General features: G+C 38.1%; 1 protein-coding gene across 10 annotated transcripts in view; it reads right to left on the bottom strand.

The window, feature by feature from the left end:
* The window catches only part of L3mbtl3 (L3MBTL histone methyl-lysine binding protein 3), a 110,956-nt gene that overhangs the window by 18,788 nt on the left and 73,766 nt on the right, over positions 1–18,402 (bottom strand). For all 10 annotated transcript variants that reach the window (XM_046449233.2, XM_046449261.2, XM_046449272.2 and 7 more), the window contains 2 exons: positions 16,653–16,755; positions 8,228–8,377 (listed from right to left, as the gene is read on the bottom strand). In XM_046449233.2, the coding sequence (XP_046305189.1) occupies positions 8,228–8,377; positions 16,653–16,755 (253 nt within the window). The remainder of the gene's footprint in view (positions 1–8,227; positions 8,378–16,652; positions 16,756–18,402) is intronic.

Here is an 18,402-nt window from a genome sequence, read left to right as displayed (position 1 = left end):
TTGGGAGGTGGAGGAAATTCAGGAGGTGGAGGTCTAGCTAGGCCATCAGAGGCATGTCTTTGAAGGGGATACTGGGACCCTGGCCCTTCCTCTCTTTCCTTCCTTTTGCTATCTCATTGCAAGATAAGCAGACTTCTTCTGCCACCCTCCTAACCTCCCACCATGATGCCACAGACCCCAAAGTAACAGGGTCAAGTGACCATGGCTAAAACCTCTGGTGAGCCAAAATAAACCTTTCTTCCCTTTAAGTTGATTGCCTCAGGTATTTCAACAATTAAAAACCAACCAACACACAACACACCTTCTCTTTCTGTAGTGGCTAATTTTACTCTCATAGGGGCCTTGTCAGGGCTGAAAAGGACTAGTACCCCTAGTAATAAGTGGGGGCACAGTGAATGCCAGAAAGCCATTAATAAAATGTAAGTTTTTCTGTTTTGAACTTCAAAAGGATGCCTATTTGCACATCCCCAGGAATTTTTTTGTTTGTTTTTTAATACCTAGGCAGAGGTCACATATAGGTAAAGAATCCCGAGGTTGCGCTTTGTAGGTTTCAAATACTTAACCTGTCTCCAAAATGCTTGTTCCTATAAATGAACAACTTTGAGAAGCTTCAAGGCAAGGAAATAACCACCCTCAAAGGAATTCAGAAAGGTTGGGAAAATGAAACCAGTGGCTTAAAAGTCTTATGTCTATGGTTAACATTCAAATAAGGGATTTTTAAAATTAAATTCCTTTTGAAATAAATGATACTATAGCCAATAGTTTTGTTTTGTTTATTTTTTTGGTACTGGGGATTAAACCCAGGGTGATATACCACTGAGCTTCATCCCCAGTCCTTTTTCTTTTATTTTGAGACATGATATCCCTAAGTTGCTGAGGCTGATCTCAAACTTGTAAACCTCCAATCTCAGACTCCCAAGTTACTGGGATTATAATACATGTGGCACTGTATCCAGCTGCAGCAAGTTTTACTGAATCAGGTTTTCATAAATATGGCCCAAGATAAACATAGCTCACTCTAATGATTAAAAATAAAGACATTTTGATTAAGAAGCCCATTAAATTAGAAGTTCACATAAGGAACACATTAGTGAAGGAACATAATAAAAGCAATGTAACGAGTGAATCAAGTGAGTCTTATCAAGATACTAAGGAAAAAACTGCAGAAAAACTCACTGAACAATTACTCCATCCTCCTATGGAATGGAAAGCCCTGCCCACTAAGGTGAGAACTGGGAAATAAACATGACATGTCACAGACAGAGTGAGACCACTGGTAACTTTTTGCTGTTGTGGAAAAGAGAATAGATGTCACTGCTGTTCTCCTTCTCATAGAAGAGTCCCCTGAGTAGGAATTAGAGACAGTCAAGATCCTGCTACAATACTGCTGCGACAACTTCACAGGCATCTAACAGAAACATCCATCCTCCCTTACACTTGGAATGGCTGCCTTGGCATCACAGCAGTTGGCATCAAAACCTCAGTGAGGGTTTAACTAAAACTGAGCTTTTTTCCGGTGCATACAAATGACTGCACAGATTAGACTTAGATTCCCAAGAGCAGGAATATTTCAAAATTCCACAGCTCCTAATTCATATGTGGCAGCCCAGCAACAAAAGGGAGGGGAGGCTTTGTGAAGCCAGGGAATGCTTGGTCAGCAAAATGACTTTCTCTAATCTTCCACACCAAGCCCCCAGGCCCAGAAAACCTCAGGAGGAAAAACAAAGTTCCCCAAGACTACTAATTAACTTTGGTAATCTTTTAGAACTCTGGCTCTAAAACTAATTTTATTCTGCTTGGTGTGATAGTTTGAAAAGTAAACAGATGTAGTTATACTTGTAGTCTGATATTTTATGTTAGCTCATCTCCCCACCTGCTTAATAGGGTACAGAGGCTGTAGTATGACTGGCAAAACTGTATTAGTGTAAAAACTTTAAATCAGATTGATGGTACCAATTCCTACAACCTGTTCCATGTAAATTTCAGAGTGAAAACATGGGCCCTACAACTAAGAAGTCATTTTAATAGCTTATAATAAATAGAATGAACTAAATTTTTTTTCATTAGATTGCTTTAGCAGTGGGCCTTTGTCTTATACAAGGAAATACAAGCATTTAGCAGGCAGTTTCAATATGCTTCATTGTGTTCCTGTGTTTATATCTACACAAGTTTAAACATGGGAGCGTAAAACATTGATTTTTAATAAAGATAGCACCTAATTTAGAACACAATTAACAAGCAGCTGTAGGACAGACCTCATGCGAATTAGACTATGTAGGATGGATGCCCAGTGTTTTCTAATTGATGATACATTGTGAATCATTACTCCGGGGAAGGATGTTTACATTCAATAGCATTTTCCAAAGCTCGGCATACAGAAGTCTTGCAGGAGCTTGTTAAACATGAGGATGAGAACTTCTCATCCTGGGATGAGAACTTCCTTTTCCTGACAGTATCTCTGGAAGCAGTGCCTGAAATCTACATTTTTAAAAAAGCACTCTGGATAATGCAGGTGCAAATCTAAGTTTGAGACCCACGGTTTTATTGAGACACAGAAAGAAATACACATACTCTTTTACTCAGCTTGTAGACTTGTAGAATCGTTATCAGTCACCAGGAAAAGCTACCATCCGATGCCAGGGACAGAGATGGCTGCTGCCATGGAGTGAGGCCATCACCTTCCGGAAAGCCCCAGCTCAGCATAGGTGTTCCTTACACTTCAGACAGATGAATGGATGAGTGGGAAAAAACTGTGTGCCCATGTTTCTACCTGGACAGGCACTACGATATGCTCATGAGTCTCTGCAGGCAGAGTCTAAGCACTCAGCACACCTTCGAGGAGACTCAAGCAGGGAGCTGTGGAAAGTAGGGCAGAGCTTCCCTGGGTGCAGGAGCACTAGGATACTGATCCCTGCAGGCCTCCATAACCCTCTCAGGCTCATCCATGTCCTTATTACTCCTTAAAAATGCTGTTACTTCTCTAATATCATTATCTGTGTGGCTGGGATGGTAAACAACAACAGACAGGAAAGTATCAACCTCATTTTAAAAAATGTAGATATGTATTTGGGGGAATTTATCTTATTTAATAACTGTTCCTTATATATCCGGTATGGTGATCTTACAAAGTTGGAAATGTAGGAGTTTTAAGTGAACAAAAACAAAGTATAGAGCTACTGCCTATTAGGCTATATGACAGGCATGTCTCCTTTGAAGATGGACAGATGAGTCAAGGTCACCATTACTTGTTGATATGCTCAGGGCTGAGGCTAATTCAGAGTGAGATAGGACGCGGTCTCTGCCTTTACGGAGTGTATCATTAAGCACAGTACACAAACACTTTAATAGAATCAGGATGTGTGATACGAGAGCATGACAGAAGGGCAGAATTGGCAGTCTGGAGGATCAGAAGACGCTTCCCTAAGGAAGGGACAGTTAATGCCAAACAAAAGATGAGAGATTTGCCAGAAGACACACAGAGGTTTGAGGTAGAGAGAAAAGGATGGTTGAGGACCAGGATGCATGAAGCATTGGTTAAAGAAAAGGGCCTGGTGGGGGCAAGGCTAGGAAGTTCAGCAGGGGCTAGTTGACACAGGACTTTCTAGGCCACATGAAGTAGGGTCTTAATCCTTAGTAATGGCAAGTCACTGAAAAATTTTAAGCAGAGGGATACACGCAAATGAATTTTTAGATGCAAATTCCAAGGTTCTTTCCTAGAAAATTCTGGTGATCTAGGAAAGGTTCCCAAATTTGAATTTTAAAGACGTTGCGGGGAATCTGACATGAAGCTAACTTTAGGAATTACTATTACGGAACATCAGTAATTCCTGTGGGCTTATGCAAGTAAGTAGTACTTAAAATAATGCTACAGTGTGTACAGAATATACACGTTCAATTGTTCATTTATTCTTGGTTATGTTATATCAGCCCTGGACCAAAAACAACACCAGCGTATCACTCATTCTAGGGGCTGTTTGGCATGTGGAAGAGGTGAATGGGACGTGGGATGGTACAGCACTTGCTATCAGCACTCTGTCCACCCACTGCCACTTCAGTACACATGGGGCTGATGTCCCCTATGCCGGGACATAGCATGTCCCCTATGCTTTCCTGCAGGATTCCAGGGGCAATGGCTGCTTTGGCTGCCATGCAGCAAGGCAGATGTGCTGAGGAATGCCATGTGCAGCCTCACTGTAGTGCAACAGAAGTGGTGTTTGCACAGTTCAGCTCCCTCGTCCCTCTACTGGGTTAGTGCTGAGATGTGCGGTTTGGACAGCATCTCAGAGTTTTCCCAGATTTGTGCTCCTGCTGCCCGTGGTGGCAACCAGTATGACAACTATGTTTCTTCTGGCTGTCTTTCCTTCCTTGTCCCCTTCTTTACTCCCCTACTCATGTTTTCTTCACATCCCAAGGAAACCACCTGCAACCACCTCCCGGTCTCAGGATTTACTTCTGGGGGTCAAAACTATCTCTTGCTGTCACAAAGTACATTAAAGAAAAGACTGTCTACTGCATTTTAACAAATTATTAGGAATGCTGCAAAGAAAATCTGCGTGGAAAATTATATCCAGGCAAGCAATGATTACAGGAAAAAAAGAGAAAAGATAATTTGATATTACATGAATCATCTTATTTAAGCCATCTCTCCAAAGCATAACCTAGGAATATAAAAGAAATTGGCCAGCCATGCTTGTTTTCCTAAGGAACAAAAGAAAAACAGATTGAGCAGTCCCAATCCAAATTTCTAAAATCTCTAAAACCTGAAACTTCTTGAGCAATTTTAGAGAATTTCATAGTAGGGATGCTCAACTGGTAAAGTCCATGCAAATATGCTTAAATTTGAAACACTTCAGATCCCAAGCATTTTGGATAAGGGATACTCACTTGTATTATGAAACAAATTGTAAACTATTCCTCTTCAACCTCATTAATAAAAACTAACATTTATGCTGCGTGCAGTGGCACATGCCTATTGTGCCAGCAGTTCAGGAGGCTGAGGCAGGAAAATCTTAAGTTCAAAGCCAGCCTCAACAACTTAGCAAGGCCCTGTCTCAAAAAAAAAAAAAAAAAAAAAAAAATATATATATATATATATATATATATATATAAATAAATATAAAGGGCTGGGGATGTGGCTTAGTGATAAAGCACTCCTGAGTTCAATCCCCATACAAACAAACAAACAAAATAAAACAAAAAAACTCCACTAACATTCATAAAGGGCTTTTTGACTTATTAATCAAATTATAAGAGCTTTATATTATATTTAAACTTTCCATCTCACAAACTCTGAGGTTAATAACATGTAAGGAGTAATTCGTCTTCTCCTAAGAAGTAGGGAAGCCAAGATTTAACTAAGCAGTACCCTATGCTTTGAATCACCAAGTTATACTCCTTTTCTATGGAGAAAAAGAACAACAATAACATAAAACACTATGATGTGCTCTTACAGTGCTGGATCTAAACTATTTATTGGTTTGCTCCTTGGATATGAATCAGAAATATTTAATCTTTTTTTTCCTTCTTTTATTAGTGCATTATGATTATGGCAATCGTGAAAATTGTTGATACATACTTGTACATGCACACAATATAATTTGGTCAATTGTGTTCCCCAACACTCTCTCCCTTTCCTTTCCTCCCCACTCCCCCTGGAGCATTTCCTGAACTTTAATGATTTCCCTTCTATTTTTATGAAATTTGCCCCTACCTTTCCTTTTTCCTCTCTAGCTTCTATAAATGAGATAAAACATATGACCCTTAACTTTCTGAGTTTGGTTTATTTTGCTCAACATAATTTCTCCAGTTTTTTCCATTTTCCTGCAAATGACATAATTTTATTTTTCTTTATAGTTGAATAAAACCCCATGGTGCATATAAATATGTGCCATTTATACACACACACACCCCTCATATGTGTTCATATATGTCACATTACATATATTTTACATTATGTATATCACATCAACTATGCCAAATTATATATGCACATATATATGTATATATACAAATACTACACCATACTTTATCCATTCTTACATTAATGGACACCTACGCTGATTCCATAGTTTTGGCTATTGTGAATTGTGCTACTATAAACATGGTATGCATATACTGCTACAGTATGCTCAAAATTCTTTAGGATAAATATTGAGGAATGGTATAACTGGGTCATTTTGAGATTCTACTCCTAGTCTTTTGGGGAAACTCCATACTCATTTCCATCATGGTTTTACTAATTTACAATCTTACTGACAGTATATATATGTCCCTTTTCCCCCACACACTTTCCAGCATTATTTGTACTCTTGATGGCTGCCATTCTGACTGGAGTGAAATGAAATCTCATTATACTTTTTGATTTGCAGAGAAATACCTAAGCTTAAAAGCTACATTTAGAGATCAGATGGTCATGCTTGGAGCCTAATGGCAGGAAACTAAGTGTTAACATCGGACAAGGAAAAAAACCTGACAAAGTTTAGTAACATCAACTTTTTAGGGTCCCTTGGGTTTGTACATCTTAAGCTATTATCAGGAGCTGGGGCAATGCCTGTAGTCCCAGCAACTCAGGAAGCTGAGGCAGGAGGGTCACATGTTCAAGGCCAGCTTTGACAACTTAGTGAGACCCTGTTTCAAAATGAAAAATACAAAGGGCTAGGATGTAGTTCAGTGGTAGAGCATCCCTGGGTTCTATACCCAGCATCACTAAATAAATAAATTGGAAAGCACTGAACAGAAAAGGATTGTATCAATGATAGTATTTACTCAGGGAAATAACATTTGAGAAAAATACCTAGAAGAAATGAGAACCATCATTGTATAATACCTACTATAGCATCAAAAATACTCAATAAATATTTTTTAATCTACCAATAATAATTTACTTTCAGGAAAGTTTAACTTTTCCACCAGGAATTATAGAAGCTCTTAATCAATATGAGGTTACTTACTTCCTCTAGGCTTTAAGTGAAAAATACTTTTTAATTAAGCAAAAAATTGGTAATGCTATGTGCATTCCTGAATATGTTCCAAGTAATCTTATTTAATGTATAATTATAATGTACCAATTAAAAACAAAACAAAAAAAATAATAAATAGAAGGAAGACCAATAGAGCCGAGGAAGAGGATTGTGACGGGAGGTGGGAAAAGAAACAGGAAGCACTGGAGAATGAAATGGAGCAAATTATGTTATGTCCATTTATGGAAAAGTCACAATAAACCAATATCATGCATAATTATAATGCACTAATAAAAACATAATGAAATATAAACATTTTTAAAAATTGATCATCTTTGTCATTTTTTTTTATTCTAACCTCTTGTTATACTATTGATTTGCCCTAGGTGAACCTTTCTTATTGTTTCTTGGTTAGGTGGAAAAAAATGAGAAGCAAAGTAGAATTCTTGAATTAATTCCTGCATATTAATTCAAAGTAGAATTAATGTGCAGGAATTAATATTCCTGCATACTAAAACTGCAGCTTTCTCCAAAGTCAAAAAGTGAGTTGAGAAGATGCAATTAAAGCAAGTGAGCACATCTGAACCCTCAAGAACAAGGCTCCAAGGCTTTCTACAGAAAAGGATCAAATCCTATGACCAGCAGAGTCCTGCCCCTATTTCTCCTCTCCCACTTGACATCAGGTGCTCTGTCATTATCCTTCCACAAGTTAGAAAGGGACACATCTGCCATTTTCATCATAATGGAATAAGACACTTGAAAACTATTAAAACATACTCACAATTCAAAGTAAAACATTACTAGTTAGGATCTTCCTGGAAAGAAGGAAATGCACTAGGAAAGAAATGGAAGACCATTTCTTTACCTACTAAAGACAGTGTTTCCAGCCTTGGGCTACACACTGAAATTAGTTTTTTGTTTTTTTTTTTCAAATGGAGATCAGTCCAGCCTTGAACTCCTGAGCTCAAGCCATCTCCATCTCCCAAGTCCCTGAATTTACAAATATGAGCCACCATAGCCAGATTTGTGTTAAGGTTAAGAAGAAAACAAGAAGAAGTAGAGGAAAGACTCTTTGATCTCTTGGGAAAATGTGAGTCAGGATGGAAAGGGGGAGCTGTCAAGCACTGAACCCTACCATCATTTCATAGATGAAGTGCCTTTTCAACAATGCACAGGAAAACATTACCACAGAACATGAAATGTCTAAGACAGGCAACCTCTTCAATAAGAGTGCTTTCCAACAACACAAATATCATCATTTTAATTACCTGATTTCAGGAGATGAAGAGCTCTCATTTGTGTCTGTCCTTTTATTTCTTGGAAATGATGGGCTAGCTGGAGGCATCTCACCACTTAAGCGGTCTGGGAAAATGCGGTCTTTATTCAAATTGATTTCTGAATAGGGACAGTTGGCAGCACTAACAGATTAAAAGAAAAAGAAAAGAACATTTCCATTAGACATACTTCTTTCAATTAAATGACAGGCTACAGAGTATAAAATTCTAAAGTTGATCCGAGTATGTTATGTATATTTATATATGTTTATACGAATGATCAGACCTATTATATGAAATATTGTATCCTTAAAACATAATTTAGGTATAGTCTGATAGACAACATGCCTTTGCATAGATTCTTAAGAAGCAATTTGCTGCAATCTTGAAAACTAAGCAATGGTCATTGAAAAATTTTCTTTGTATTGTTCAAGGGTAAAAAGCTGTGCATATCTCTGAGAAGAAAATGCTTAAAGACATCACAGGAGGGCTCCTGAGAGAAGTAGGAGAGACTAATCTGGTCCATGGGGCACATCTGCTTCCTAAGGGGATCCTCCAGGCTCCAGAGAGTCAAGAGCTACTAAATTTCCTTTGTAATAGTTGCTGCCTCCAAAGGAGGGAGACCCCCTGTGGAACATTCCCATCCTCAGGTCCGCACCTATAGCTAATGTATTAGAAAATACACACATATAGCTAATCCTAACCCTAATATGAAAAGGGACCAGAAGCTGACTCGGACAACCACCCCTGTGGCTCCTTTCTCTTCCCTCTCTGTGCCTGCAGGTCAGCTCTGAGGTCTGAGGATGATGGCTCCTATTATCTAAGCAAAGAAAATCAAGGTCATTGTTAATTTAACACTAGTTAGTAGACACCTGTGCTTGGGTCTCAGCATTCCAGTCTTCAAAACAAGTGGAGAACCCAAAACAAGTGAGAACCTGTATCTCACTGACCTCTCTGTCTACCTTGATTGTTTATAGGAAGCACCCCTAGACTCCACTCTGGGGTTCTGAGATGGAACTCAGGGCCTACAGAGACTCCTGATGCTAGAACAAGTACTCTGCCACTGAGCTACAGCCCCAGCCCCAGGAAGTCTTCTTAAATCTGGAAATGGTTTTTCTTTGGGTAAATTATATTCATGTCTTAACTGTTCTTTTCTTTAGTTTAGGTAATAGTGAGAATATTGATAATTACCCAGGGGAAATTTTAAACAATGCTTATTTACCATCCACCAAGAGAATCTGATACACACTCCTGGGAAGAAAGAAGAGTTTTTCCTACTAGATAATTCTAATAATGGCTTATAAAATTTATCACTGATATCCTGTAAGAAAAAATGCAACCTTTATATCATTTAACTACATGCTACTGTACACTGGTTAAGCAAAATAAAAAAGTAAATAACTCCTGATCATATGTTGATATAAATTCACATAATGTTAACCCAACAATAACAAAAGCAATAGCCAGTAATATTTATGGAGCATTTACTATCAATCAAGCATAGGGCTAAGTGCTTTTCATGCTACATTTTGCTTACTCTTCCCAACACACTATGAAGAAAGCATTTCATGAGATAAACTAGGGCTTAAAAAGTTCAGTAACTTCAGTCTTTAATTATTCCAATAATTTTGTATGTATTTATCAAGCAAGTATTTATCAAGTGCCTATTATGTGCTAATTACCTTTCAAGGCATTGGAAATATAATAGAAAATAAAAAGACTAGATCCTGATCTTATGGAGCTGACAGTCTATGGGGAGATGGGCAATGCAATCATCCAAATAAGTTAAAGAACTTCACACTGAAGAAAGTAAAACAGTATGACATAAGAGAGGATGTGAGGTCTCCTGGGAGGAGCAGCATCTGGGCAGAGCCCTAATGGTCAGAAAGCAGATGCTCAGTCCACTCGTAGGGGAGACTGGTCCAGGATGTGGGACATAAAGCCAGAAGTGTTTGAGGGAGAGACAGACCAGCTTGGCCAGCATGTGAGAATGAGGCAAACCAGGACATGCAGACAGTGTGAGGACCATGCAGGGCCCAGTAATCTGCAGTAAAAATTTTTACTTTTGGTTTATTGGAAACCATGGAGAGCTTCAGGTAAGGGAATGATAGGGTTTAACTTAAAAAAAACAAATCACTCAGGCTGCCTTGTGGCTAGATCTCAAGGGAGCAAAACTGGAGCAAGGTAAGAATTTAAGAGTAAAGACACGATGGAGATGTGCATATATGTGGCCGAAATGGAGGAAAAGTACAAAGGACCATCATAGCATCTTCTGTGATCCCAACGTGACCTGTGAGTGAACAAGGGATGGCATGTAAAAACAGCCTTTAGGTTTCTGGCTTGAAGAACTGGTGGTAACAGAAATACCACTTTTGTCCTTTTTCTGAGATAAGAATGATTAGGGATAAGTAGATCTGGGGCATATCAGGAATTAGCCATCCAAGCAGAAATATCTGATTCATTCAGTAGTGAATCAGCTCAGCAGAATGAGTGCTCTATTTTATTCATCTTACTGAAAAGAGGAATACAGAGGAAGACTGGAGGATTAGGCTCGGGCAGAGAGCAGGGTGCACCAGCACAGTCCCTTGGTATGGTCTGCATAGGATGGGGCTCCTGGGCCACAACACTCATGCCACTGACCACAGGCTCCCTGCCATGCCCTGACCTCTTCCTCAATTTCATAGTGGAGCAGATGCCAAGTTTGACTTGCTTTCATACCACTTCTCAAGATGAAAAACCTGGATGGCAACATCCAACTGGGATGGGTGGGTCTTCTGCCCACACTGTAACCTCCTGAGGAAGGAAACCAGGCTCCTCCCTTGCAGTTCCTTATAGGAGGTAGCACTTGCCTAACACTGATCCTGATTTTAGGCAGAATCCAAATGTCTGCAAAATACTTCTACTCAAATATCCTAGGTCACCTAATAAGAAATACATTTAAGACCAAAGTTTATCATCTCCAGTAAATCCTGCTCCCTGTCCCCCATCCCTGAAGAGTAAAAACAGAACTAGCTCCTCCTGCTAACTCCTGTTCTCTTTTTCATTCTTCTTTTTTGGTACTGGGGATTGAGCCCAGGGGCACTTAACCACTGAACTACATCCCTAGCCCTTTTTTATATTTAGAGACAGGATCTCACAGAGTTTCTTAGGGCCTCACTAAGTTGCTAAGGCTGGTTTGAGCTCACGACCCTCCTGCCTCAGCCTCCCAAGCCGCTGGGATTATAGGCATGCGCCACTGTATGCCTGGCCTATTCTCTTTTTCTGACAAAGGAAATACATTAACCTGCCTCAGATCTTAACCATCATTCATTCCTCTTATTTTATATTTTTATTGCAAATTTATCTACTTGGATTTTCTGACAACAGAAGAGAAGAAAAAAAAAATCAAAGACAATGTTTTTGTTTCTTTTGACAATATGCTGCTAATCCTAGAATAGTACAATCATCAAGTTTCACTTATTGTTAAGTTCACTTATTGTGGCTTTGTGATCAGTGAACAACAGTGTGTATGTTCACCTTGGAATATAATGGGACACAAAGCAAATAAAAGAACATAGAGATCCTATTCACAGTCCCAACAACACAAAGACTTGCAGGATTCTTAGATGGTTGGGTCCCCAGCTAAACATCATAGGCACAGAGTAGATGACTTACATTACATGCTCTTCAGGGCAGGACTTCATATATTTATTGAATAAATGAAAGAAGAACAGATATTTCTTGATCACCTTTGTAAACTTGGGTAGCCAAGAAAAAAGCAGAAATGCTGGTCAGATGATGCTTACTATCTAAATCAATCGCTTTCTGTCTCTCTTTCTCTCTCTCCTTGGGACAACAGATTGCCAGAGCCCAGAAGGGAATCTCAAAATTCTCAATCCAAAGTAGGGAAAATAACCACAGGCTCTCAGCAGAAATTTACTAATGAGCAGGCAAACACCACCCACCCAGGGAGCCCTGTGATGATCAGTTATTGACTTTACACTGACCCTTTCACTTCTTTTGAGCCCTGAGAAAAATAAAAAATGCTTGCACACCATCCATTCTGCCGCTCCTGTAGGGCGGAGAAGAATGCCAATGGCTACTGAAGCAGGAGGTGATGAAGAAAGGGGATGCCACAAAACACAAGCAGCCACAGCCCTAAAGGGATAACATGCTGCGCAAGAGAGCAGGCAGCCTGGTCCTAAACGCTCTCTGCTGCTCTGTCCTCCACTCAGTAAGGATCAAGCACAACTTTCCAGGCTATTTCTTTATCATCCTCAGTAAACTGTGACCTCTCTGGGCACCTTACCAGGCTAGGTGCTCTATGTGTCTTACCTAATTCATCTCTCACAACCCTAGGAAGTAGTTCCTACTACAATACTCATTTCAGCAGATGCAGAAACTGAGGCTTGGACAGGGCAACTAGGCAGTGTCACTCAAATAGTTCTTGGTGGAGTCTGACCATGAGCTCTGGCTGTCTCTTAACTGCTGTGCCATATGGGTAAAGAGTGCATGGGAATGTTGAACAATTTTCTTATTCCTAATCCATGACAATGAAATGGATGTGAAAGTACTATCTTGTAACATGAAGCTGCCACCTGCTCTCTAGACGTATGCAGCTCCAACGTACCACACACTTACTAAGTACCAGGTACTGTTCCAGGTACTTTATCACATCCTCCTAGTAGTCAGATACTACTGTCACCCATTTTACAAATAAGGACACTGACAGAAAGAGGTGAAGCACTGGCTCAAGGTCAAGGAACTTTGTAAAATAATTCTTACCTGATGCCTTTCAAGGCAAGACAACATACAGACATATGCCAAGTATTTCAGTAATCTCACCATCCACACTAACTCCCCCTTAGGATAAGAACTATATTGCAATTCATAAATGATCATGTTTTCAAGGAATTGAGGTCATTCCTATGTCTCCTGCTTAAAGGAACATGAGAGATTTGTGATTTTTTATCATATTAGAAACACTGAGTATTCTGTTTACTATTTCTTCTGTAATGTATAAATACAAGTTATTATTTTTAAAACTGTACATGAACTTTGAAAAGTCACTAGTGCTGATACAAAGAGTTACATTCTTATAATACATGTAATAATTTCTAGTTTTTCATGTATTAAGCTTCTAGTGACAAAACCTTAGTAAGGTTTCATTCTATAAACAATGTGTGTATATTCCATTTTGGGTACACACACACATTCACATTACACAATTTACCATTACACAATTCTTCAGAGCAGAGGAACAGAACATAGGATTATACTGTTCTCTCCTTTAAGGGCTCTATTAGGCTGCACATGGCTCCATTAGCAAATAATTCCATATCAGCCATTCAAACAAATACTTGCCTAATGGTCCCTCTCAGGGGGGCTATTTTTTCTAGGTAACACTGGTCTGCTCATTAGGTAAGGTGAAAGGACCACCTGACTCACTACTTTCCACTGCCATTTTAAAAACTTTATAACTGGAAGCATATTTATTTAAATAATCAGGCAAGATCTCCAGTTTAAATGTTCCTATGATCATTCTCACACTTTGTCCTGACAAAAAAAAAAAAAAAAAAAAACACACAAGACAGGCTCTACCAGGAAAGCCAACATACAGATATATGCAGAGACGCAGATGCCCATCAGGGCTGGGATGAATCCTGCTTCTTCTGACACTCATCCTGGGCACATACCTAGGCACTGAACCTCAGCCTCCACATCTGTAAGATGGTGCCCAATTCACAGACTTGAGGAGCATATTAAATAGGTCACACGTTTGAGTCCTTAGAATAGTGTGTGGGAAATCTCTACTACATCCTACCAAATTACTGATATTAATGCTACTTTACTAGGGGTTTAGAATTAAGTAATATGGCTAGGAATATCCCTAGAAAACATGGTACTCCACATCTGACACTCTCACTGATCATTTTTATTCCAACATTAAAAAAAGTTCACATTCTCAAACTTCATTACTGAGATGCATGTTCTGTTTCTAACACTTCTTGGATCAAATTCAATTTATAATCTTCAGAGATGACAGCAACAAATGCTAGTCAAAACACAGCCTTTTCCTTATGTGTGCATAAAACGGACTATATTCATGCTAAAAGAGCATCTTTCCTTGTTATCTAAGCAAAGAATGCATGTTTTGATTTATGCAGTTTCTCAGTAAATTAATCCAGAGAGAATTTTCTCATTATGTTTTCCTAAACGCAGCGTTCTTTGCAAGGACAAAAATAAGTGCCAGTGAAATGAACCTTTCAAAGAATATCCATGATGCAGCAAGCTATTCCATGAGCCTACTAAAGAAATGGAAAGCAGGCTGGCCTTTTAAGGATTAATATCCTGCCAGAATAAAGAACACCAGGAGTCGAAAATAGGACAGCCTAGTCAGGGAGGCTAAGAAAACCCGGTTCAAAGGCTGAGAAGAGCAGAGGGCACTTGGGCAGAGGGTGGAGCCTCCCACCCATTCTGTGAACTGCATTCCTCTGTCCAGAGGCCCCTGACCACCAAAGATCAAATAAAAATTCAATGGCATCCCAATAGCACACTGTCAGTGTTCACCTGTATTTTGAATTTCTTTATTCTTTTCCTTCACAATTTGAGCAATTTGCCTTTAGTCCAGTAAATGTCATGGGATTGTATAGTGCTAAGGTAAATGTGACAAAGCTTCAACATTAATTATTGTTTTGTATCTTATATTTTAATTAAATTGTGTATAGCTTTCTAGTTCCATCAGTACATGAGTCTTTGAAGGCTAGGTAGATGATGATTCATGGAGTAGTGCCTTGAAAAGCAGCCAGGGGGAGTGGTAAAGAATACAGAGCCTCAAGCTATAGAATGCTCCCATCAAACCAGCTGCAAGGCGAGTTATGAAACCTCTCTAGTGTCTCAGTGGCCTCACCAAATCTTGTGGGAAAGTAATAGCTTTGATATCACTGGGTTGTTCTGAAAGCTATCCAATACATGTAGAACAATTAGGGCAATCCCTTGCACAGAGTAAATAAATGGTCGATATGTATTCATTGTTCTATTGGCTGCTCATAAATATTTACTAAATGTACAATGGCAAATTAGCATGCTCATGAATTATTTCTGGTATTTAGACTTATATAAATGCCTAAAAAATAATTCAGCTGCTTTCACTAGGCAATATTTAATAACTTCCAAGATGTAGTATTTTAAACTCAGTTTAAATTAATCCAGTAAATTAATCCAAAAAAGGATTGCTAAATGGATACTTGCAAACGGAATCATCATCCTCTGTTCATATTTTTTATTCTGGGACATATTGATCCTCATAAGAAATAGGGAGGAGTATTGCAAAAAGAAGATAAGCATGATTAGAAGTCACAGAGATGAAAGAAAGAGGACACTATACCCAGGTGAAAATAATAACACTAATCTTGCAATTCCTATTAATACTTGGAGGATTAGGTAGAAAATTTTAAAGACCTAGATTCACAACCTATATAAACTTGGAGAACTAGATAAATATAGTAGGTGTTTCAAATAACATGAGTTTACAACACACTGACAAATTATTATTTTAATACACACCAAATGGATGATGTTTTTGTTCCTTAAAAAGTTCCAGTTAAATCACAAGAATTTATTGGTATTTTACTAATATTTTCAGAATGTCTACAAAGATCACCAAATCAACTAAACAATAACATTAAATTTAAACGTAGAGATTAATTTCCTTTTAGTTATGAGCAAGAGAAAAATACTGAAAAACACTTCTCATCTCCACTTTCTCATGTTTGATTATATTTGTGCTTTTTTGTGATCTTCACTGATAATCCACAATATTCTAACCTCTCATTATTCAAACTATTAAGTCACCCAATCACATAATATTCTACCAAATATTTTCAACAAGGCCCCTTCTCATTACTAATGGCAAACTTAAAATAACTAGAAGCCACACATCTATAAAACAAGGTACAATGCCACAAAAAAACCTAATAGCTGGAGTAAATCTATTTTAAATAATGAATGCATTTTTCTCCCAGCAAGATTTAACTTCAGATATATGCTTCAATTTTACACAGTCACCATGGTAACCATGTTTCTTATAGAATCTAAATTTAAAATTAGTTCACATCTATTAGAATGAAATCATCACACACACACACACAGAACAGGAAGCCATCATATGACCATTTAAGTATTTGTCAAGTGAAGGGCTGGGGTTGTGGCTCAGTAGTAGAGCGCTCATCCAGCATATGTGAGGCACCGGGTTCAATCCTTAGCACCGCAGAAAAATAAGTAAATAAATAAAAATAAAGGTATTATGTCCACCTACAACTACAGAGAGAGAGAGAGAGAGAGAGAGAGAGAGAGGGAGGGAAGGAGGGAGGGAGGGAGAGGGAGAGGGAGGGGGAGAGAATAAGTGTCATGTGAGTAGTAGTGTATGCTGAGCACTTACCTGTGAGGGCCCAGGTGTCTGGCTCTCTTAAAATGGCCAATCCCTTTACATCCTGGGGTTGAGCATCCACCATGTTCTGAAGCTTCCATTAACTCTAATGGGCCTTAAAATAAAATTAAAAGAAAAAGAAAGTGGGACAAAAAGTTAAGCAGACATCGGTAAGAATTAAATGTTTAGGATCAGAAAAGGGGAAGAAAAAAGTCCTTAAAAATTCAATTTTTGAATCAACATATACAAACAGAAAAACAAGCAGATTCTATAAAAGTTAAAACTATATTAAAAATCTCTATTTTATAGAGTTTTCTCTTTGATTTCATTCACAACCTATACAAACTTGTAGAACTAGATAAGTAAGAAATAACTTTGCATACTAGGTGATTCAAATAACATGAGTTTGCAATTTGCCTTTAGTCCACATGATTTATCTTTCTTTCTTCAATAGTGAAATGGTAAACTCTGATCTGTCTCAGAATTGCATCAATTACATAAGATAAATCTTAATGAGAAAATTTTATACAATAGACACTAGTATGGCCCTATGTATAAACGTGGCTGTATAACCAATGTGATCCTGCAATCTGTACACGTGGAAAAATAAGATTAAGATTACGTACCCCATTTGAATAAAATGTTTGATATGTCAAGATCATTGTAATATTTTGAGCAACTAATAAAAAAATTTAAAAAAATATTTATCAAGTAGATAATATAATTTACCTAATACTCACACACTGTGAAAACTTCAAACACTATGTAACAATACGGGATAAGGATTACAAACCCCCTTTCTGGCTCTTCTCTGTATTCTGACCTTTCATCTGGGCCACATAGGGGACGCTTTACCCTCCCTAATGTGCCTCTAAACATTCAGATTCAATCTATATCTGTATATGCACATGTATCAAGTTTCTGGTTTTGTTTTGCCATATAAAAGGTACAATACAGATGAGTACTGCTCTGAGACAATCTCCTTTGGTTTTTAACTTGTCTTATAAATCTTCCCGTGGCAATATTAACATTCTTCATGACTTCTGTACAGTGTCTGCAGTATGGTACACCACAATTTATTTAAACAATATTTCCAAGTTTTGTTATTTTAGACATGCTGCAATGAACACCATGTACCTGTGTTGTTGTGCCCATAAGCAGTTTATAAGCAGTAACCAAAAGTAAATAAAGAACACTGATATTTTTTTTAAAAAAACATGACTATAGTATATCATATTTCCTATGTTTTTTTCTAAAAGTTATTTATCCTCCTCCAAAACCGAGATCATGATATGTTAAGTACTCTTTTCATCTGTTTTTAAAAACTGAATTAAACTGAAATGTTTACTGACATAAATGTAGATTCACATGTAGTCGAAAGTAATAATACAGAGGAAGATCTCATTTACACTGCCCAGTTTCTCCCAATGGTAACATTTTGCAAAACTATAATATAAGGTATAAATATTAGGGTTATATGTTAAATTTAGATACTCTGACACACTGTCTTTCAAAAAGTTAGTGTGTGTGTGTTGAGTGTGTGTGTGTGTGTGTGTGTGTGTACAGCATCGTATATATTTTGTTGTGTTGTTGTAGGGTTTTTTGTTTGTTTATTTTGGGCAGTACTAGGTATTGAACCCAGGGGCACTCCGTCACCAAGGTACACCCCTAGCTCTTTTGATTCTGAACTGAGATTTTCCTGCCTCAACTTCCTAAGTCATGAGGATTACAAGTGTGAGTTGCCTCACAAACGACTAATTTT

The sequence above is a fragment of the Marmota monax genome, unplaced genomic scaffold, assembly GCF_021218885.2.
Source record: "Marmota monax isolate L192 unplaced genomic scaffold, Marmota_monax_Labrador192_F-V1.1 WCK01_AAM20220418_F8-fsc00030, whole genome shotgun sequence".
NCBI lineage: Eukaryota > Metazoa > Chordata > Mammalia > Rodentia > Sciuridae > Marmota > Marmota monax.
This window is presented reverse-complemented; position numbering and strand designations above follow the sequence as displayed.